Source organism: Perognathus longimembris, chromosome 12 (genome assembly GCF_023159225.1).
Source record: "Perognathus longimembris pacificus isolate PPM17 chromosome 12, ASM2315922v1, whole genome shotgun sequence".
Taxonomy (NCBI): domain Eukaryota; kingdom Metazoa; phylum Chordata; class Mammalia; order Rodentia; family Heteromyidae; genus Perognathus; species Perognathus longimembris.
Window position 1 is genome coordinate 61,225,061 of NC_063172.1, and position 21,789 is coordinate 61,246,849.

At 37.3% G+C, this 21,789-nt stretch overlaps 1 protein-coding gene and 2 long non-coding RNA genes across 4 annotated transcripts in view; 1 reads left to right on the forward strand and 2 right to left on the reverse strand.

Annotated features, from left to right (window-relative positions):
* The window catches only part of Rab2a (RAB2A, member RAS oncogene family), an 84,559-nt gene that overhangs the window by 18,732 nt on the left and 44,038 nt on the right, over positions 1 to 21,789 (forward strand). For both annotated transcript variants that reach the window (XM_048359309.1, XM_048359308.1), the window contains exons 2-3: positions 7,048 to 7,119; positions 15,670 to 15,737. In XM_048359309.1, coding sequence (XP_048215266.1) covers positions 7,048 to 7,119; positions 15,670 to 15,737 — 140 coding nt within the window. The remainder of the gene's footprint in view (positions 1 to 7,047; positions 7,120 to 15,669; positions 15,738 to 21,789) is intronic.
* LOC125361072 lies at positions 10,839 to 11,703 on the reverse strand. Its single transcript, XR_007212873.1, has 2 exons — positions 11,352 to 11,703; positions 10,839 to 11,123 (listed from the first exon to the last, which is right to left on the reverse strand). It is a non-coding gene; the product is annotated as an uncharacterized LOC125361072 (long non-coding RNA).
* Positions 15,820 to 17,899, reverse strand: LOC125361070. The gene is made up of 2 exons (XR_007212871.1): positions 17,730 to 17,899; positions 15,820 to 17,008 (listed from the first exon to the last, which is right to left on the reverse strand). It is a non-coding gene; the product is annotated as an uncharacterized LOC125361070 (long non-coding RNA).

Consider the following 21,789-nt stretch of genomic DNA (forward strand, 5'->3'; position numbering starts at 1 on the left):
TCTCCAGTTAGCCAGCAAAAGGCTGAAGGTGTAGCTCAAGTGGTAGAGCACCAGCCTTGAGCAAAAAAAGCTAAAGAAAGGCTCCCTAAACCTGAGTGCAAGGCCCAGTACTCACACAAATACATGAAGTATAGGAAAAGCCTATATATAGCAACATTTGTTTAGGTAACACTCTGATACTACAGACTATACACCATTGTGTGTGCTATACTTTTTATACAACTGGCAGTGCAATGGGTGTACACCAGCATCACCACAAAACACATGAATGATTTGTTGTACTTTTGTCATGTCAGACATGACAGCTGTGATATTAGGCAATAGGAATTGTTCAGCTCTATTATAATTTTATAGCATCATCAACCTAATGCACTCCATCATTCAGTGAAACATTCTGTAGTACACGACTATGTATTCATTGCTGTAATATAACATCAGAGATAAATTAGATATTAAAGCTAGTCTTTTAGAGGCCAGGTGTGAGGCCAGCCAGGCATGGTGATTCACATTTGTAAATCTCAGCTACTTTAACAGTAAAGATTAAGACAATTTCTGCTCAAAGTCAGATAGGGCCAAAGTTAGCAAGACCTCAACCAACAAGCTCGACATGGTAGTATACATCGAAGAGGTCATAGGAGGATCTTGTTCCTCAGACTAAGGTTGGGAGCATGGCTTCAATGGTAGAACCCTAGCCTAGCAAACACAGGTCCTGAGTTCAGATCTCAGTCCTGCATGAACCCCTTCAAGAAGAAATGGTCATCTCTTTCTTTTATCTCCTTTACTCATCCATCTCTAATATAGTCATATTTACTGGAGATTAGGAAGATGGTGTGTAGTTATTATACTGGTCAAGAGAAGTAGTCGTAAGGGTCTTCTCAAAGGTAACTAGTCAAAATGAAAAGATTGTAGATAGGAGTTGGAATTAATGAAGGATGTTATAGGAAGTGAGGAAGAATTGAAAGTGAAAAGTTTTCAGGTGATTTTTCCACTTTTAAGGAGTAAATATTTCAAATGCAAGCTCTTTTTCATTTATTTGTTAAATGTTATGCATACACATGATAATACTAAAAAACATGATGAGAGGCTAAAGGGCAGATATGGTAATGGAAGATGAGTGCATATCAAAAGTATTAAGTCTGATTAAGTATGGATGTTAAAACGTTTAAAGAGATCAATATAAGTGTGAACTACACTGGTAAATTTCATCCAAAAGTACATCATGGGGTGATGACAGGGTTCTTTGCTAGAGACCCTGACAAAATGATCAGTCCTGTTGATGGTATGTACTCTTGATGTGATTTTAAAAAAATAGCACTGTGTCTCTGTACTTTTCTTCCCAAACACTGATAACACCAGTCTAATCATGAAAAAGAAAAGAAAATCAAGTCTAGCATAGGATAAAATACCTTAGTAGTAGTCCTCAAAACCGTCAAGATCAAGGACAAAGACTCTTGAGAAACACTCATCACAGAGAAAACTAAGGATGCGACTACTGAATGTAGTATGGTTTCCTAGATGGGATCTTAAATGGCAAAAACTGAGGAAAAGAAAAATGAAAACCTTGAGGAGTTAAAGACAAAGAATTTGTGTAAGGAATACGGGAGACAGTGGTGCATTTAGCTCAGTGGTAGAGCACTTACCTCTAACATGTACAAGGGGTTGTGTTTGATCCATTAAAAAAGAGGGGGGGAAATGTAGGGGAAGGAATAAACTACCAAGTCCTTTCCATTCATGAGCGCTCAGCACAAAGTTGCTGAATTCATAGTATCACTTGCTCTTTAAATGTCAGTTTTTACCCTTCAATGAAGCCTCACTTCATCTATTAGGTAGAACATAGGTCTATATTTTATTTCCTGTTGTTTATACTACATCCAGAATGAGCAAGATAGTTACAGAATTCTGTCAGTGTTCCTTCTCCAGCCTCGACAATAGAAGTTATTGTTTTCTCCTGAAACTAGATAGTTAAATATTTTATATACTCATCCAGAAACATCTCCATATTTAAAAATCAGAATGCTGGGCTGGGAATATGGCCTAGTGGCAAGAGTGCTTGCCTTGTATACATGAAGCCCAGGGTTTGATTCCCCAGCGCCACGTATATAGAAAATGGCCAGAAGTGGCGCTGTGGCTCAAGTGGCAGAGTGCTAGCCTTGAGCAAAACGAAGCCAGGGACAGTGCTCAGGCCCTGAGTCCAAGGCCCAGGACTGGCAAAACAAACAAAATCAGAATGCCTAACTCATTATGAAAGGATGTGTGTGTGACAGAAACTCTCCTTGAGGACATAGCACTTGAGGTAGGTCTTCAAGATTAGTTGCCATTAAGTGGCTAAAAAGCCACCAGCAGTTAAAGATAGAATACTAAATGAATATGTACAATTTAGATAGGTGTCACATGCTTGTAACTAAGGCCAGCAATTGGGAGGCTGAGATAGCAGCCTCTTCACTTTGAAGCCTAGGCTACGTAATAAGACCCTGTCTTAAAAACGGACAAAAAATAGTACAAAGGTTCAGTGTGTAAGAGAGAGCTTTCAACTGTGGTTATCCACTTATGTTCATGACTTTGATCACATCCTAGAAGTATTTCAGTATTGAAGACACTTCAATATTGTATTAAAAAGATACAGAAATAATTTATTTGCATAATGGGAAGGAGGGGTCAATTCTCTTCCTGCACTGTCATCATATGTGTTTCTATACCTTCTAGTTTCCAGGGGAAGGAAGTTTAGGCTTCTTTGGGGGAACTTCTTTTAAATTCTTTGTTGCCAACCTCAGTGCCTAGAACATAGTAGGCATGCATTCAATTATTTTTTAAATGACTATCTCTTCCCTTCCTTCCTAGCGTTCAAATGGCAGACTTCTCACATAAATACACTTTATTGTCCCTATTTCTTTTCCCCTTCAGGACTTATTGCTCATGTTTGAATTTGATTGCACTGGGAATTATGGAAGAAATCAGCAAGAGTAGGCAGACTAATAGTGTTAAAGTCTGAAGAGAGAGGAATGAAAGATACCTCTTATTATAGTATTGTTTTCCTGGCCACTGAAAGAAATTACCACAAACTGTGTCTTCTTGCTGTTCTGAAGGCCAGAAGCCTGAAATTGTCAGGAGGTCAGGGTGAGCAAGGCTCTTGAGAGCTTCAGGGAGGCTTTTCTTGCCTCTCCCAGCTTCTAGTGGTTCTGGTGTTCCTTCGTTTGCCTCTGTGGCTTTATTATCTTTCTCTCTTATCATTAGTGTATATTAACTGCATAAAACAAGTTTCACTGTGACATTTTCACACAGACATGTAATGAACTATGGTCATCTTCCTCTACCCCCACTCTCATTTCCTCCCCCTGATCGTATTCCTCTTTCCTAATAGTCCTCCTTTTATTTTATGTCCTTTTTGTCTTGCTGGATTCTGCATATGAGATTTCCCATGTGAAATAAGTCTGGTTTTATTTCACTTAATAATGATCTCCAGTTCCATCCATTCAGTTGGTTAAATTGTGTATATATATATATATATATCCTTAATTACATCTGCAAAGGTGTTTATTCTAAATAAAGTCACTTATAGGTTCTGGAATTAGAACTTTTACACATCTCTTTGGAAGCCAAATATACTCCACCCAGTACAGTCAGCTATCAGAGCAATGGTATACTGTTAAAATATCAGAAAGCTATAAATTTTTTTAAAAGAAAGAATGGAGAATATTGATCTTCTGAAAGTAAGGGGACAATGTTATGGCTAACAAAGTGAAAACAATTCTGAAATCAGTTGGTTTAAGAGAAACATAATAGACTATAATTGTTTTCTTTTTTTAAATTAAATTTTATTGACAAGGTGTTGTGCAAAGGGGGTACAGTTACATAATAAGGCAGTGAATACATTTCTTGTGATGTCTTACACCCTCATTTTTCTTTCCCTTCCATAGATCAGGTTTTTTAATTCTTTTTTAAGTATGTTACTTTTTTTATTCAGGTCAGATGGGTTTGATTAGAGGTTTTTCTTTCAGCTGTGTTGATCTTGAAGATCCTTAGTTTAACATTTGAACCTCATGATATTTCTTTGAAATAGGAACATCATGTTTTCTTTTTCTCATTTTACAAATGTAGCTACGAAGCTCAATTCCAGCTTATATCCAGACCAGGCTGGCCTCAAACTTGAGATGTACCTACCGCAGCCTCTCAAGTATTGGAATTTCAGGCATATGCTACTACCCTGCCTGGATGGTAACTAGTTTGACAGAAGTCTTTCTTATGAAGTAATGCAGATGGATCCAGGTCTAGCTAAGGCTACAGATTCAGCACATTCCTTTTTTTTAATTCTGTGGCTGCAAAATAAAGGTAATATTTTAAATCCACGCTTGCCAAATCTCTGCTCTTAAATTCTATGCTTCAGGGCTGTCCATTCTTTGGTATGAATTTAAAATTTTGAATTTTTCTCACTGGTACCAAGGTTTGAACTCAAGGCCTCATTCTTCTTGTTTGGCTTGCTCACTCTACGGGACTTTACCACTTAAGCCACATTTCCAGATAAAACTTGGAATTTTGTATGGATTATCCTTTTAACCACTGTAGTATGTTGAAAGTTCATCTAGAATCTTTAGAGGTATGAGGTCTGAGCATAAGTTTGGGCTTTTGTGGTGAAGATGGAAAACTAGAAGGTGATTTAGGATGGGAGTTATTTCACATGGGATGGTAGGGGAAGGCATTTGTGATGTTGGAAAATCAATTACGGAAATCTGCATGGAGAGAAGGGACAGGTTCTACAAAGTCTGTGTGCAGATTAAATACTACTGGGTAGAAATAGATGTATACCCAACTCACTCCTGGTTTTAGTTTATCTTATTACTGCACAGGAATTTAAAAAAAGAAAACTGAATTTTCCCCCCTCCGGTTTCATTTTTTTACTTAGACAAATAACTAGTAGCAATGCAAACATAAGAAAGAGGGATTCCTACGCCTGGGGATGAAGCTTCATGGTAGAGCATGTGCTCGAGTCCTGGGTTTAACCTTCCTCACAACAAAAATAACTATGAAAAGAGATCCTTTTCAGAAGTTTGTTGTAGAAGTTTAAATCCTGCTTTTCTGTCCAGAGAAAGGTTCTGAAGTATGTCCATCTTTGCTCAAAATGATTGCTTATTTTTAATTTTGTGGTTAAAAAAACAATCATGTGATTTGTCTTAATCTTTTTGCTGATTCTTTTCTTCCTATGGCTTTGAGTATAACTGCTGAGAAGTCTCAGATTTGTATCTATTCCGAACATCCTTCCTGAAATATACAGTATACTCATATATTGCCTACTCAGCATTGCTGCTTTAATATGTGATTGACTAAATCACCAAGGAGTAAGGGGAAGAGGGCATGGAATTCTTGAAGGCATTTCAAAGAGAACTGATGAGATTGGTGATAAGTAAAAGGAGGAATCAAAAATGTGTGTTCCTGAATTTCTTGGTAGTGTGATGTAGTGGACAACACGTATAAGTATTTGGAAATATTGGTACAGCTGGATTTAGTTTTCCTTTGTTTAGGTAGGGTGAAAGATTGGTTGGGAGGACATTAGGCAGGGGAGTGGACACAAATAAGGTAAGTTTTAGAAGTTTTTATTGTTTGGTTGCGTTGGCCTTAAACCCACTATGTAGCCCAAGTTAGCCTCAAACCCATGACTCTCTTGCCTCATCTTCCCCAGTACTGGGATTGTAGGTCAGCACTACCAACAAAATCTGTGGTTTCTAACTAATATTTTTCTATATTATATGGAAAATTTATGGTAATTTCCCTTTCATTCTAGATTTTGTATACAGGATATGTTTGTTCAGTATATAGAACAAGTTCATTCCTTTTGTATACTTGGTACCCACTTTAACTTAGAAAAACTGTCCTTTTGTCTTCTTATACCTGAAAGACTATTGAAAAGAGTTTTAAAAAATACTTATTTTTTTCTATGTGGTACTAGAGGTTAAACCTAGAACTTCACATTTGCTGGGCAGGTACTACTGCTTGAACCTTACCCCTGAGCTCCATAATCTTCAAACAGTAGTAACATTTTGAAAAGATAAACTATTTCCTAAAACAAAATCATGTTTACAGGGTTTTTTTCCATTTGTTTTTATTGGGCATTTTGACTATCTCTATAGTATTTGACCCTAAAGCCAATCATTCAGCAAAATTACAAGTGCCTTCTCTCTGCTTGACAGCAAGTGGTAAAAATGTTCATAGTTCCTTTTCTTGCTAATGTCAGTGAACATCCTAGTTTAAGTGCCACTTCTTCACAAAGACCTCCTTTCAGGGCCTGGAATTTAGTTCAGTGATGCAGAAGCCACCGAGCATGTGTGAAGCCCTGTGTTCAATTCCCAAACGAACACACACACACACACACACACACACACACACACACACGAAAAGAAAAGCTCTCTCTTTAGTCTTAAGTTTTTAGTGTTTTGTGCAAAGGCAGGATACTATAAGCATAGACTAGTGAAGGACTGAGGAAATCTTTCTTAGAGGACCTGTGTTGGAAGCAGGTACTCAATATCTGACCCCTTAGAGGTCAAATAAGATGAATATTTAGACACTTTTTTCTTTGAATTTAGGAATTTAGAAGTTATCCATGAACTTCGTAGGGTCAGATTTAGTAGAGCAAAGAAATGAAATTAAGATTGCTTTTGTTTATGAAATGAATTTGCAAGCAAACAAAGCATGCTTCTTTCCCCAAAACTACTACTGGCTTGTTTGTAGGTATATATGATAAACTAAATGGTAAGAAGAGGAACTTGATGCTTTTAAAATACTTCCACTGTTGGAGAGAAAAGACTGTGGTAGAGGCTATTAGGAGGGACTTATGTAGTAGTTTTCTAGGGGTTAAGCTGTTACATCTGACTTTCACATTGAAATGCTGAGTGAATAAGAAATGGAAAAAAAGATATGGTGAAAAATTAGGACCTGAAAAAATAGCAATTCATTATTCACAGTACCAGAATCCTGGCTGCTTCTTTTCCATATGCCTTTGTAGTTCTTCATTTCTGTGAGTTTTGGAACTCACTGTTTGTCTGTTTGTTTTACTTCCAGGTGTAGGCAAATCATGCTTGTTGCTACAGTTTACAGACAAGAGATTTCAGCCCGTGCATGACCTCACTATTGGTAAGTTTTTGTTGTTGTTTTTGCCAGTCCTGGGCTTGAACTCAGGGCCTAGGCACTGTCTCTGAGCTTCTTTTGCTCAAGGCTAGCATTCTACCCCTTGAGCTACAGCGCCACTTCTGGCTTTTTGTCTGTGTATGTGGTATTGAGGTATTGAACCCAGGGCTTTGTGCGTGCTAGGTAAGCACTCTCCCACTAAGTCACCTTCCCACCCGATTGGTAAGTTTTGTAAACGAGAAAAACATAAAAAATTTAAGAGTAGTTTTGCTATGCCAGGGGATCTGTTCTGTTAATATTGATTCCAAAAGTCAGTGGAACTCAGATTTGTTCAGATCTTAGTCTCTATCAATTTCTATTAATAGTACATAGTCTTGTTCTTCCCTCCATTCCTTCCCACAAGGTCTTGCTATATACTCAGGCTAGCCTGGAACTCATTCCTCCTGCCTCAGCCTTCTGAGTGCTGGGTTACAGGCATGCTTTAGAAATAATGTTTAGTAAAAATAAACATATACAGAAGACACCAAATTTTTTTAAGATTTCAGTTGTATTTAGTTAATGATGAAACAAACTTCCCACCACTGTCTCCAGCGCCCCACTGAGGATTGAGCCCAGAGCCTTAGGCATGCTCCTTCCTAACAAGTTACATTTGAGCCACACTCTCAGTCTTCTGGAATTTTTAATTTTGTTTCTGGGGTTGGGTCTTGGTAACTTTGTCTAGGTTGGTCTTGAACTCTTGGTCCTACTACCTCTACCTCCATGTAGCTAGGATTATGGGCATGTACCACTATGTGTATTGAAACTATTGGTAGACAATGTGGCATCATCATGGGAGTAGTGATTCTGGATCAGCTCATTGGAAGCTGAATCAAGTCCTTGCTACTAACTATCTGTGCAAGTCACTTCACTCCTCCATCTCTATTTTTGTTATCTGTACAATAACAGTAGTGCCAAGCCCATAGAATTATTGTAAGTATAAATAAATGAATATTAAATGTAAAGCCCTGGCACAAAGCCTGGCAACTTAATAAATACTGTAGGCTTACCTATCATTATTAACCAAGAAAAATTATCATTAGGCAATTGTGAAGAATAAATAAGATAGTTACTATAAGAAATACCCAGTAAGTAATAGCTGTTATTATTTAGAATAGTGATACTGCTCACTTTTATTAATGGATATAAAATTGAACTGAGTGGTACTCTAATATTAGACACTATGTTGAAAGTGAACTATACAACTTTCAGGTGGGGATGGGAGGGAAAACTGAGAGAGAGCAAGGGAAGGGGTGACAGTGTCTAAAAAGAAATGCACTCTACCTGACTTATGTAGCTATAACCTCTTTGTACATAACCTTTTATTAACAATAAAAAATTAAATTTAAAAAAATTGAAATGAGTGACAATGTAACCATTTTTGGTAATTCTGTTTGTTTAAAACATACATTTATATCCTGAAAGGTAAGGAATGTAAATGGAGATTTGTGTATTCTGTAGCCCATAACAACTAGGAATTTGTCAAATATCAAGAAAAAACATACCCATTTAATGACTCTTCAGTTACCCATGCTCATGGGTAGGCAGAATCAATATAGTGAAAATGGCCATATTGCCCAAATTGTTATACAAATTCAATGCAATCCCTATCAAAATCCCAGCCACATTCTTCACTGAAATAGAGAAACCAATCCATAAATTCATATGGAACAGCAAAAGACCTAGAATAGCCAAAGCAATTCTAGGCTAAAAAAGCAGTGCAGGAGGTATCACAATACCAGACTTCAAGCTCTACTACAGGGCCATCATAACAAAAACAGCCTGGTATTGGTAATCCATCGGAAGACCTATGGATTAGAATTGAAGATCCAGAAATAAAACCGCACTCTTACAGTCAGCTGATATTCGACAAAGGAGCTAAAGACATACAATGGAATAAACATAGCCTCTTCAACTACTGGTTCTGGGAGAACTGGGCAGCCATATGCAGAAAACTCAAAGTAGACCCAAGCCTATCACCATGCACCAAGATGAACTCAAAATGGATCAAGGACCTCAATATCAGACCTGAAACCCTGAAACTACTGAAGGACAGAGTAGGAAAGACACTAGAACTTATAGGCACAGGAAGGAACTTCCTGAATAGAGTCCCAGGGGCACAACAAATAGGGGAAAGACTCGACAAATGGGACTACTACAAATTAAAAAGTTTCTGCACAGCTAAGGACATAGCCACCAAAACAGAAAGACAGCCAACGATATGGGAAAGGATATTTACCAGCACAGCAACAGACAAAGGCCTAATATCTGTCATCTACAGAGAACTCAAAAAGCTAAGCCCCTCCAAGCCCAATAAACCAATTAGGAAATGGGCAAAGGAGCTAAAGAGAGACTTGACAAGAGAAGAAATAAAAACGGCAAAGAAACATATGAGGAAATGTTCAACATCCCTGGTAGTAAAGGAAATGCAAATAAAAACAACCCTGAGATACCACCTCACCCCAGTTAGAATGGCCTATACTCTGAACTCAGGCAACAACAAATGCTGGAGGGGGCGCGGGGAAAGAGGAACCCTTCTCCATTGTTGGTGGGAGTGCAAATTAGTACAACCACTTTGGAGAACAATATGGAGGTTTCTCAAAAAGCTCAATATAGACCTACCGTATGACCCAGCCATACCACTCCTAGGCATCTATCCTAAACAGCAAACCCCAAGATATCAAAAAGACATTTGTACTTCCATGTTTATCGCGGCACAATTCACAATAGCCAAAATATGGAAACAACCCAGATGCCCCTCCACAGATGAATGGATCCAAAAAATATGGTACCTATACACAATGGAATACTACATAGCGATTAGGAATGGTGAAATATTGTTATTCGCAGGGAAATGGTCAGAACTTGAACAAATAATGTTGAGCGAGACAAGCCTAGAACACAGAAAACAAAGGGGCATGATCTCCCTGATATATGACTGTTAAGAAAGGGAGACGGAGAGACAGTAGAGACCAAGTCTGTGAAACCAAAAACTGCTTGTCAAATAGTATTCCCCACAGGATTGGGGCAGCGACCCAACAGTATGTAACTAAAACCAAACAATTACTCAACATATAAAGGTCAAAAATTGACCTCTCAGTGGAATACAATAGCTCAAAATCTATGTATGTACGTTCATATAAGACTACTGTCAACATATTGTCTAATATCGACATTGCATTTAAAGCCCTAGGCGAATTTTCTTGGGCGCGGCCACGTGGCTACTGTATATGTTCTTGATACATTGTATATTGTATATATGTCTACCTGACCTAGAGAAGGGAAAGAAAAACAGGGCGTAATATATCACAAGAAATGTACACACTGCCCTACTATGTAACTGTACCCTTTTTGCACAACACCCTGTCCAAAAAATTTGTGTGCAATTAATAAATTAATTAAATTAAAAAAAAGAAAAAACATACCCCATTAATGACTCTTCAGTGACTGACTGTTTACTTTCTGTTGATTGTATTAAATTAATAGCATGTTGATTCTCATATCCTGTGCTTTTTTGGGGGGGGACGGGGAAGGGCAGTCCCGGGGCTTGAACTCAGGACCTGGGTGCTTTCCTTGAGCTCTTTCTGCTCAAGGCTAGCACTCTACTACCACTTGAGCCTCATGAATCACGCCACTTCCAGCTTTTTCTGTGTATATGGTACTGAGGAATTGAACCCAGGGCTTCATGCATGCCAGGCAAGCACTCTACCACTAGGCCAAACTCCTGGCCTCCTGTGTATTTTTAAAATATCAAATCAAAGATAGAAAGAATAAATATGATTGTTATATCAATAGTTTCAACCAACCATATGCACTTCATGAATATATTGAAGTCTTCCATTAACAACTAGTGTCAATAAAAAGATGTTTTCATTTTGATAGTTTCAAGTATGTATAGTATTGTTGTTTAAAACAATCATATTTCATATTGATCCTCCTAACTTTAACTTTTGTTTTTGTATAGGATTTGCTCACTTTGCTCAATAATTCTGAAACCTTTACAACCACATTTAGACGTGCTGGGAATTTGGCCTAGTGGTAAAAGTGCTCGCCTCATATACATGAAGCCCTGGGTTCGATTCCTCAGCACCACATATATAGAAAAAGTCGGAAGTGGCACTATGGCTCAAGTAGTAGAGTGCTAGCCTTGAGCAAAAAGAAGCCAGGGACAGTGCTCAGGCCCTGAGTCCAAGCCCCCGGACTGGCAAATAAACCAAACAACCACATTTAGACAAGACAAAATCATAAAACAGCTAACACAAAGCCACTGTTTTTAATGTAGAATATGAAATTAAAGTGTTCTTCCTTTTCATCGAAATTTATGTATTTGCCATTCTGTGGCACACCCAATGGAAAGGATAGGCCTGCTGTTGGAAATTGGCATAGGTTGTATTTGTGAAGAGAGATGATTGGATCAAAGACAGTTGCTAGGAAAACTGTAACCCATATAGCTGCCAGCTAGCTGCCTTTGCTACATGCTGGTGGCAGACACTGGGAAATAGAAGGCTTCAAGAAAAAAAAAGCTGGGGATCTTTTTCTGTTACTGTCATCCTAGGTGAACTGCAGATTTTCTATTACTGTACTTGCAGTCTCTTGCCTGGCAAGCCCCACCGATGGTCTCCTAAGTTCAAATAATACCATTTTCTCCCTCCTCCTCTCTGTGTGGGAGCAGCTTCCTGCTTTAGCCAATCTCTAGACTTACTCCCCAACTCTTCTCTGAGTTTCTTGGCTTTTCCTTTATTGTAACACTTCTATTCATTCTATTCTCTTAGTACTTAAATACTTAAATATGGTTTCTCATTTTCTGGTTAGATTCTGATATATCTCCTCCCTCCCTTCATCTAAATCTCACAATTTGTTGTAAACAAAATATCCACCTAACTCATTTTAAGCAAAAGGAGAATTTATTACTCAAGCATTTATTTGTCATAGAAACTGAGGAAAGGGATTGGGGCGGAGGGGTGGTTAAATCTGCCTAGAACTAGAATTTGTAGCTGCTCTTAAGGAGGAAATACAGTCAGTTCTTCCTTAATCTTATATTCTTTGCTCTTATGTCTCATTCTTTCTTCATCCCTCCTTATTAACCAGTGTTTTTGGTTTTCCTCTCTGTGGTAGAGAGGTGATCATTATCAATAACTCCAGAGTTCATATCCCTTTCAGAATAACAGAAATTCTCTTAGCCCAATTCTAAGTTCTTGGACAAGAAAGTTCATTATTTCAAGTTGGTTCAGGCCCATTCACCCTTTTATTGTGCCAACTTTGGCTATGAGTCAAGAGTCACTTTGTACAACATAGTTACCAAATCAGTAATGGTAGGTAATGTCCTTAGCTTCTTTCATTATAATGATCAATTCCTTACTCTGTTTATAAACCAATGGCTCCTGAACTTATGATTCTTCTCTGTCTGCATTCTCCCCTTCTCTTTTACTTTCTCCTAACACATAACAATAATAGATAACAATTTTTTGTCTTTCTGATTCACAAACATTAAAAATACTAATAAGCTGAATGAAAGAGAATTGGAGAAAAAGTGGGTAGGCATAAAAGTGAGTACTTTAAACATTGGTAGGCAAGCTATTTGGGACATACTAAGTTTGACATGCCTAATAGACAGAGAGGAGAAATGCTGAATATGTAGCTGGATGCCCATGGTAGGTAGGGGATTAACTAGAATAGATTCAAGAAAGAGTAGATAGAGATAGAAAATACGGACAATTCATTTTGAGGAATTTTGCTAAAATGAGGGGAAAAAAAGGTTATAAGCCGGAAAAGAAATTGAAAGAATGGAATAACCATCAAAATGGGAAAAATTAATTATGGCCATTGAGAGAAAGAACTGCTGAAGTGGATCTTTAGCCTAAGTGGGTCTTTCACAGGTGGGAACCTGAGAAAGAACTCTTCTGACTTTCCTCTGTTTCTGAGTTAAACACAAACCATAGTTATAAACTAAGAGTAAAAATAAGGAAAGTACTGCAAATTTAAAGAGTAAGAAAGTACAGTGTAGTTTCATGGACAAATGGACTATAAATGGATTAGAACTAGTGTCCATGAATTTAAATATGAGACTAGTTAACATAGCACTGTGTTTTCTTCCAACCATGTTGAGTTGTTGGATTGGACCTGTCGTTTAGCTACAAGAATATGACAAAAGGAATAAAGTGTATTCAGGAATGATAATAAGCAAAAGGAAATGCATTAGGATATCTAGAATGGTATTTAGAGGGAAGATTTGGCCTTCATTATGGGCAGAAGCAAAGGTATATTTAGAAGTCAGGAAGCAGGAGCCTGCACAGTAGCAGAGGGAAAGTTTTGTTAATTAACCCTTCCATCTGCTAGAATGAATGGTCACCAGTGACTCTCCTCATGATGTCAATTCCACAGAGGTCATCTGCTTGCCCACATTGTTTTGCTTACCCAACCTTTTGTATCGGGCATTCTTGGATCAAATCTGACTATGCATTGAAGAAGTCTTGACGCTCACTGAGCAATGTAAATATTTTGGGGCTGTGGTTAAAAGTAAACCCATATCTTGTGTCTTTCTGTCCGTGTCTATATCTATCTGTCACCTCTCCTCTCCCTGCCCTCTTGCTCCTTTCCCTTTCTTTTGTGAGTAGAAACAATAGATTTATGAAAAGGCTTCTGTGTTAAAAGTCTTGTTGGTACATACAACTTTCTTCATTAATACATTCCTTTTAAGTATTATTTAAATAGCATTTATACATACATAGAAGACCAAAAGAAGATACTGTTAGAACAGAAAGGCACAGTGCACATGTGCATCTGACTATACAAAATATTATTTATCAAAATGAACTCTAGAAAATGGAAATGAGGTTTTTTGCTTTTTTGTTTGTTTATGTGTCTTTGTGAGTGTAAGGTAAGGCACAGAAATGCAGCAATGGTATTCACTGGACTCTGTTGAAAATGAACTATGTAACTTGTGGATGGGGATGGGAGGGGGAAAGCTGAGAGAGAGCCAGGGAAGGAGTGACATTGTCCATAAAGAAATGTACTCTTACTTTTGTTCTTTTGGTCAATTGTGGAGCTTGAACTCAGGGCCTGGGCACTGTCCGTGAACTCTTTTGCTCAAGGGTAGGTCTCTACCACTTCCAGCCACAGCTCTACTTCTGGTTTTCTGGTGCTTAACTAGAGATGAGTCTCATGGATTTTCCTGGCAGGCTGGCTTTGAGCCAGATTCTCAGATCTCAGCCTCCTGAGTAGCTAGGAATATAGGAATGGCCCATTAGCGCCGGGCAAGAAATGTACTCTTGAGTTATGTAACTGTAACCCTTCTGTACATCACCTTTATAATGATAATTTTTAAGTTTATACTACACTTAGCCAGTTTTTTTCCCTCAGGTATTTCATTATCATGTTATTGGTAGGTGGTATTTTTATGTGTGTCCCTACCCTGTGGCCTTAGATGTGAATATATTTTATGTTAGTGTTGTGTATACATAATCATATAGGTAAATGCTACAAATGGTTTTATGTGACATGTTATAGTTTTGCATTTTTCTTTCTAGTACACCATGACTCCTGAGTTAGTCTTCTCTAGATTTCCTGTGTCTAAAGCCTCAGAAACATGACGACCATCACCATTTTTTGGCACTGAATGTGGTCTAGAATGGAATAAGTGTTAAAATGTAGAGTTTTATATTGTGGGTAAACAAATTACCTTTCTTACATGTCTTATAGTAGAAGGAATTATAGGAGGGGTTGAAATGGATTTTTTTTTTTTTTGACATAGGGTTTAACTATGTAGTTTAAGCTAGCCTCCAACAGGGAATCCTCCTGCTTTAGTCTACAAAGTGCTGACGTCACAGGTGTGAACCACCACATCCAGTTAACTAAATGAGAATCTGACATTGGGCTGTATATCCTTTTCCGGGAAACTAGAAGCAATTTTTCTCCCTGGGTTACTAACATCTCTAGAGACCATATGTGCCTTTCCATCTTTTACATGATTTTGATGTAAATGCGATTAGAAACATACCTCAGGAAATAATGTTTTCAGAATCTTCTTTTTCTTCTGAAATTATCCCCTGTTCTTCTCCTGTTTGCATAATTAAATGAGTGTTTTCTAAAAAAATGGTAAGTACAAGTAAAAAGGGAAAAAAAGAAACTTGTAAAAGTCTGTATTCCTTTAGCCTCCTTTAATCATTGAAATAGGTAGTAAGTTGGAAAACATATACAGAAAATTAATTCCAGCATTCACTGCTGAAAATATGGAAACACCATATGAAGCAATTTAAGCCTTATTAAGTGAAGACTACAGTCCATCGATATCTAGTATGTCAGACTTTCATATCATTAATATTTTTTAAATGTGTCTAGCTTAAGTTAGCACCTCTGCCTTAACCTAGGTAGTTTCTAAGGATAACAGTTGTATTTGTCTGAGTTGATCTGTATATCATATAGCATAGCATATTCTGGAAATAAGCATTCTGTGTTTTAATCCTTGAATGTGAAATATATTCCAAATATTTTATGTGACACATCATTTTCTGCTCTATTTAGGTGTAGAGTTTGGTGCTCGAATGATAACAATTGATGGGAAACAGATAAAACTTCAGATATGGGATACAGTAAGTATAGCAAAAATAATATTATATAACCACAATGAAAGTACTTTGATGCTTGTTTTGTTTAGTCCTTCCCCCCCCCCCCATTACAACTATTTTAGGTACTAAACCCTACAGCCATGTAATAAAATATAGGAAGAGAAGGTTGTTGTTGGTTTTTTTGTTGTTGTTGTTTTACTTTGGTGGTCTTTTCAAGAAGTCTTCCTCAAGGTATTGGAAATTCGTGTTTTTAAACTCGGGGAGTATTTTGTTATTATGGAAATTGAAATGGTCCAGAAACTTTTTAAGAAAAATAATCAAATGTCTAAAGTATATATGAAGTAAAATAAGAACTTACCATGAAGCTTATTAATTTAAGTATGGTTTAGTCTAACCACCCGTTAAAGCCACCTTGCTCCTAATGTCATAATTTTGTCATTTCCCTGTTCAGTGAGCACCTGCTATCGGCCAGGCTATATGGTTTTTAATTACGGTTTTTCATCTGAAGTCCAAAATATGAAAATGTTTTCTTGGTGACTATTTTTCTTTTCTCCCTCCTTACATATGTAAAGTAACATTACATTATATATACTATGGATGCCCTAAGGTAGCTGTTTTCAAACTTGGTGATTTCAGAACTCAATAATGATCACAAACAGTTTAGCTTATATGGCTTACAGCTATAAGTATTCACTGTATTAAAAAGTAAAGCTGAGAAGTACTTTAAGATATTCAGTCTTTTATTTTTTTCCTTTGTGATTCTGTGGATCTAACCCAGATATAGTTACATATATGGTCAGCAAATGTACCTTACCACTAATCTATACCCTCAGCCCCTGTTCATTTAAAAATAACAGTATTAAACTCATTACTTAATAAGGTAAACAATACAATTTAATAAAAATTAACTGTACTTTTCAAAAACAAAGACCAACTATATTTTGTAGTGAGAAGAGTGGTATCATGTTACGATTTTGAAATCTCTCTACTGTCTACCTAACACAAGACACTGGATTCTCGTATCTGCTTCTGCATTGAGTCTTACATGATTTTAGTTGAAGTATATGAAGAAAATCCAGCCTCACACAAATAGGTACGTAGGAAAAAGAACCACATGAACTCTTAAAGATTCTCAGGGACTCCTGGGGGATCTGAGATCACACTTTGATCATACCACTACTTTAGGGCATTAGGACTTTTCCACAGAACCCCAGATGAAAAACCCCAAAAGATAATCACTAATGAAATAGTAAAATATGGAGTATGTGATCATCTTATATACCCCTGGTCTGTTTCTCCTAGTGACTTAATTTTAGTTTCTGATTTTTTCTGTACAGCAACAATTACAAGAAGGAACTGTGGGAAATGCCTAGTCTCAGAGACTGGATATTTGAGACCCAGCAAGTAAAGGCAATTGAAGGGCCCTAGTTTTCTCATATTTCCTATGTATCCTATAGTTGTCTTTTTAAGGGTAAACTCTGCATCTCTATTCTGTTCAGCTAGAATTCTCTATTGTTTTGTTTTGTTTTTTGCCAGTCCTGGAGCTTGAACTCAGGGCCTGTGCACTGTCCCTGGCTTCTCTTTGCTCAAGGCCAGCACTCTACCACTTGGAGCCACAGTATCACTTCCCAGCTTTTTCTGTATATGTGGTGCTGAGGAATCAAACTCAGGGCTTCATGTATACAAGGCGAGCACTTTACCACTAGGCCGAATGCCCGGCCCCTAGAGTTCTCTATTGAACTCTTAGTTTTCTCGCTTTATGACTTCCTCCTCTCTAGTGAAGATTCATATTATTTCTTAAGTATCCTCCCTGAGCCTAAAGCACCTCAAAACTTGATTTTCATTCTCTCAGAAGGATTTCAAAACTGTTTGAAAGGCTTAGGATGGAGGGGTGTGTGTGTGTGTGTGTGTGTGTGTGTGTGTGTGTGTATCAGAGATAGAATTATGCTTGCCTACATGTTCCAGGTACAAGGTTCAATACCTACTACTGCCAAAAAAAGAAAAGATACATATAACATCTTTTTCTAAAAGTTTAATATTATGACCTCCAACCAAAGGGAGGTAGTTTCTATTTCTTTATTGAGAGGGTTTGTTTTCAGAACTGATTTATGTAAACTAGATTGCTTTCTTCCCTAATGACTTAGTCCCAAACACATCATTTAGGCTAGTGTCGTATAAACTAGACTACTTGCTATGCTTAATAAAGTTTTCATACCTTAAGAACATGACAACTTGCTTTGCTTGACATTCTTCTTTTTTCCTTTTAACACCAACACAGGTTTTCTTTCCTGAAGTCTTTTAGATACCCATGGGAATAGATATTTTTTCCACGATACTTTACCTATACTTTTATTTAAAAATTGTAGTTTTTTGTTCACATATTCATCCTCTTTATGGTGAGGGAAGAAACTAAGTGTATGTTATTTAGTTTTGCATCTTGCATTCTTTGCTCAGTGACAGATACAGTGTTTGGTAAATGTTACTGAACTAATAAGTATAGAATCTCATTTTGAGTTGAAAAGGGTGATATTCATCAAGATACATTCATAAACTACTAAATGGTAGTTCTTCTGTACAACTACAGATAATTTACAACTTAATGTAATTTCTAAAACTTTTTTAAAAAGTTAAGTAGAAAAAAGTTTTTAAGCAGAACCATTCTGTCTAAGCAAGTTGTAGCATCGTTGATTAGTCAGGAAACATCTTCCAAGTGCATAGTTTCAAAAAAAGAAAAATTAATAATGATTCCTCTGCTATCTTTTAGGCACAAACTACCTCATTTTGTAATTGTAGCTTTTTTGTTCTTTTCTTGCCGGGGGGGGGGGGGGTGGTTCTGTAAAGGGATTTAACTCAAGGCTTCATGTTTGCTAGGCAGGCATTTGACCACTTGAGCCATAGCCCCAGCCCTTTGTTGCTTTTCCTTTTTTTTTTTCCTGTCCTTGGCTAGCTTGAACCACAGATGGCTTATATATGCGGCTCCAAAGCTGCGCTCACAGTCTGGTGCCACCAAGCTCAACTTGGTTGAGATGAGGTGCTTCCTAAGTTGTTTGCTTGGACTGACTTGTCTGGAACCAGGATCTTCCCAGTTGTCTACCTTTTGAGTAGCTGATATCGCAGGTGTATGACACTGTGCCTAACACTTGTCTATTGTTCCGTCCTGAAAATATTGCCTAAACATGAGCAAGCCCTTCATTCCCTGGTTTTCTCTTTTGTAAAATCTTGTTCTTAAGGTCTTTGAGTTTATTTTCTTCCAGAAGAGATCTTTAAAAAGGACTCTCAAATAACTTACTAATACCCTCTGTTTGTACTTCCTCTGGGAGGACAGAGTAGTGATTTTCTTCCTCTGTGTCTAGAAGAGAAAGATTCTCATGCCCTTGAACACATCATAATCTCTACTAAAGAATTCCAGAGTTCTTAGAATGCATGGTTTTAGGAACCAGTGAACAATTCCTGATTTTAAAGACTGGTGGGAAACGTGTTATTTTATTTCTTTTGAAAGTAATTTTTTAGCCAAGCATGTTGGTCATGCTTCTTGGTCCAGCACTGAGGAGACTAAGGCAGAAGGCTCGTTAAGTTTGAGGTCAGCCTGAACTACATTTCAAGTTCAAGGCCAACCAGGGCTGAAGAAAAGGAAAGTTGTATTTTGCTTGGCCTGGTAGCTCAAGGCTAGACTTGAGACATGCCTCCAGCCTGGCTTTTTGCTTATTAATTGAAGATGGAATCTCAGAGCCTTACCTGCCTGTTCTTTCTTTGAACCACAATTCCCTGATCTTATCTTCCTGAGTAGCTAAAATTACTTGTGTGAGCCACCATCCATCTGCCCAGCTAGAAAGTTATTTCTTGACACTTTGTTTTAGAGATTTGTGTTCTTCAAAAATAAGTATATATGAACATATAATATATATATATATATTTATATCTGCCAGTAGATAACTTTGGTGCTCTTAATGCTATCAAGTAAGTTTTGCAGCTGGAAGCAACTATAAAAATCTATCAGTAATTCCCGTAAGGAGACTTTTTTTTTTAAAGCAAAGCGAAATGTGTCTTTTTTCAGATTAAGTGAAGAACAAACCCATTTCCTGTCCACTCACTGGTAGAAGAGGGGCAGAGAAGTCTGTTCTCTGTTAGGCCCTATCCAACTTTTTACTGACACTGTTCTCTCATTCATTTTTTGCCTTTTATTACTCTTTCATTTGTCTCCCCAGGACATTGGAGGAAATGTCTAACACCCTCCAAAATTTATAGTATGGAAATTGTAATTAAGTACCTAAGTCTACCAACTTCCCTCTAAACATTTTAGATTTACAAATGTTATGCTCATCAAGTAAGAGCTAATGAAATTATTGGCAAAATTCTGTGGACACTTAAAAGCTGCTTTTCAGCAAATCATGGGCATGTTTTTTTTTAATCTCTTGACTTCTTATATTTTGACCTCTTATCAAAAAGTTGAGTATTTTCTGTCAGTAGGCCTGAAAGGTACCTTGAACCAATGGCTGGAAACTAATCTTGCCTCCTTTTGGTACTCTCCACACAGCCTTACCCCATAGAATGACTTTTGCTTCCTTTGACGCTAGTCATCAACCTTTTCTTAGACAGCTACAAGAACAGGAAATTATCTCAGACATTTCATTCTCTTCTGATGATCACCTTCTTCCTGGGCATCTGGCCTTTTTGTAGTTGTTTGTTTGTTTGTTTTCCTCCAGTTGCCTTTATTTAACAGCAAGCAGCATTTTTTAAAAATCTGAAGTTGGGGATGGTCTCTCTGAAGTCATTTTTTCTCAGTAAATATTCCAGCATTTGTGTCGGGGAGAAGGGTGAGAGTAGTACTGAGGCTTGAACTCAGGGCCTGGGTATTGTTCCTTAGGTTTTCCCCTCAAGACTGGTGCTCTACCACTTGAGCCACAGTTTCTCAAGTGCTTACTTTGAGCTAAGACTTAAAGACTTTTCTGTTCCTAGATCTCAGCCTTTGGGTAGCTAGGATTACAAGTGTGAACCACTGGCACCTGGCCCTGCAACATTTTAAAGCATTCAATAACCACTGTTCTTTCTAGGTATTTACCCCTCTAGTTCATCTTCTCCGAATCTGCTTTAGTTTCTATAGGAAACTTCTTTCAGAGATCCAGATTTAAGTAGTCCAGGTTAATATTTGCCCCATCCTCTCAATAGTGAGGCAGCCTAAAAATCAGTTTGCTTCTCTGAAATTTGTCACTCAGAAGTCTTGCTCATTCATAAAGTTTTCAAAATCATGTAATGATAGGAATTTTACAAGTATCAGAGAGCTAATGCTTAAACAGTGTACAATTTTTTGTTTTGTTATTACCTGTTTTACATAGCTGGAGTTTTGAGATAGACAACTAGAAATGAAAACTAAGAGAAGTATTCTGGTAATATTGACTCACCTAGATCTTAATTTTCTAGTTTTATTGGCTCTTGGATCAATCATGATAACATATTTCATTTCCTACTGTAAATACATTTCATTACTCTGAATTAGACTGTCCCTCAAGGAGAACTAAAGAGGAAAAGCACATTTGAACAGTATGTTCCTTTTTTCCTAATCAATAGTATTAGGACCAAAAGACTTTGCAAAAGTGCTTATAGATATGTGAGGAGAAAATCATAACAGAAAACTATAGTAGGCAAACTCTAGCTTTGTGGAAAAAAAATTCGAGGTTGAATCTAATTCTCTAAGGGAATAAAAATTCTACAGATGGAGGAAGGAGAATAGTTTTCCAGGCAGGGAGTTAAGGACATACATAAAAGCAATAATTGTCAGGTACCAGTGGGGAGAAAATGAATTATATGAAAAAGCATATTTATCTGTATACGTATTTATTGGTTTTTTTGTTTTCTTTTGGTTTGCTTTTTTAAGAGTCTCGCTAGATAGTAAGATAGATATTACAGGATAGCCTTAAATGTATGATCTCCTATCTCAGCCTCCCACACACCTGAGAGTACAGGTATGTAACATCTCACCTGGCTACGAAACACTTATTAAGAAAAAAGTTCTGAAGTCAGATTCTCAAGAGTTTAGAACTTTAATCCAAGCAAGCTACTTTAAAATTTTGGAGCAATG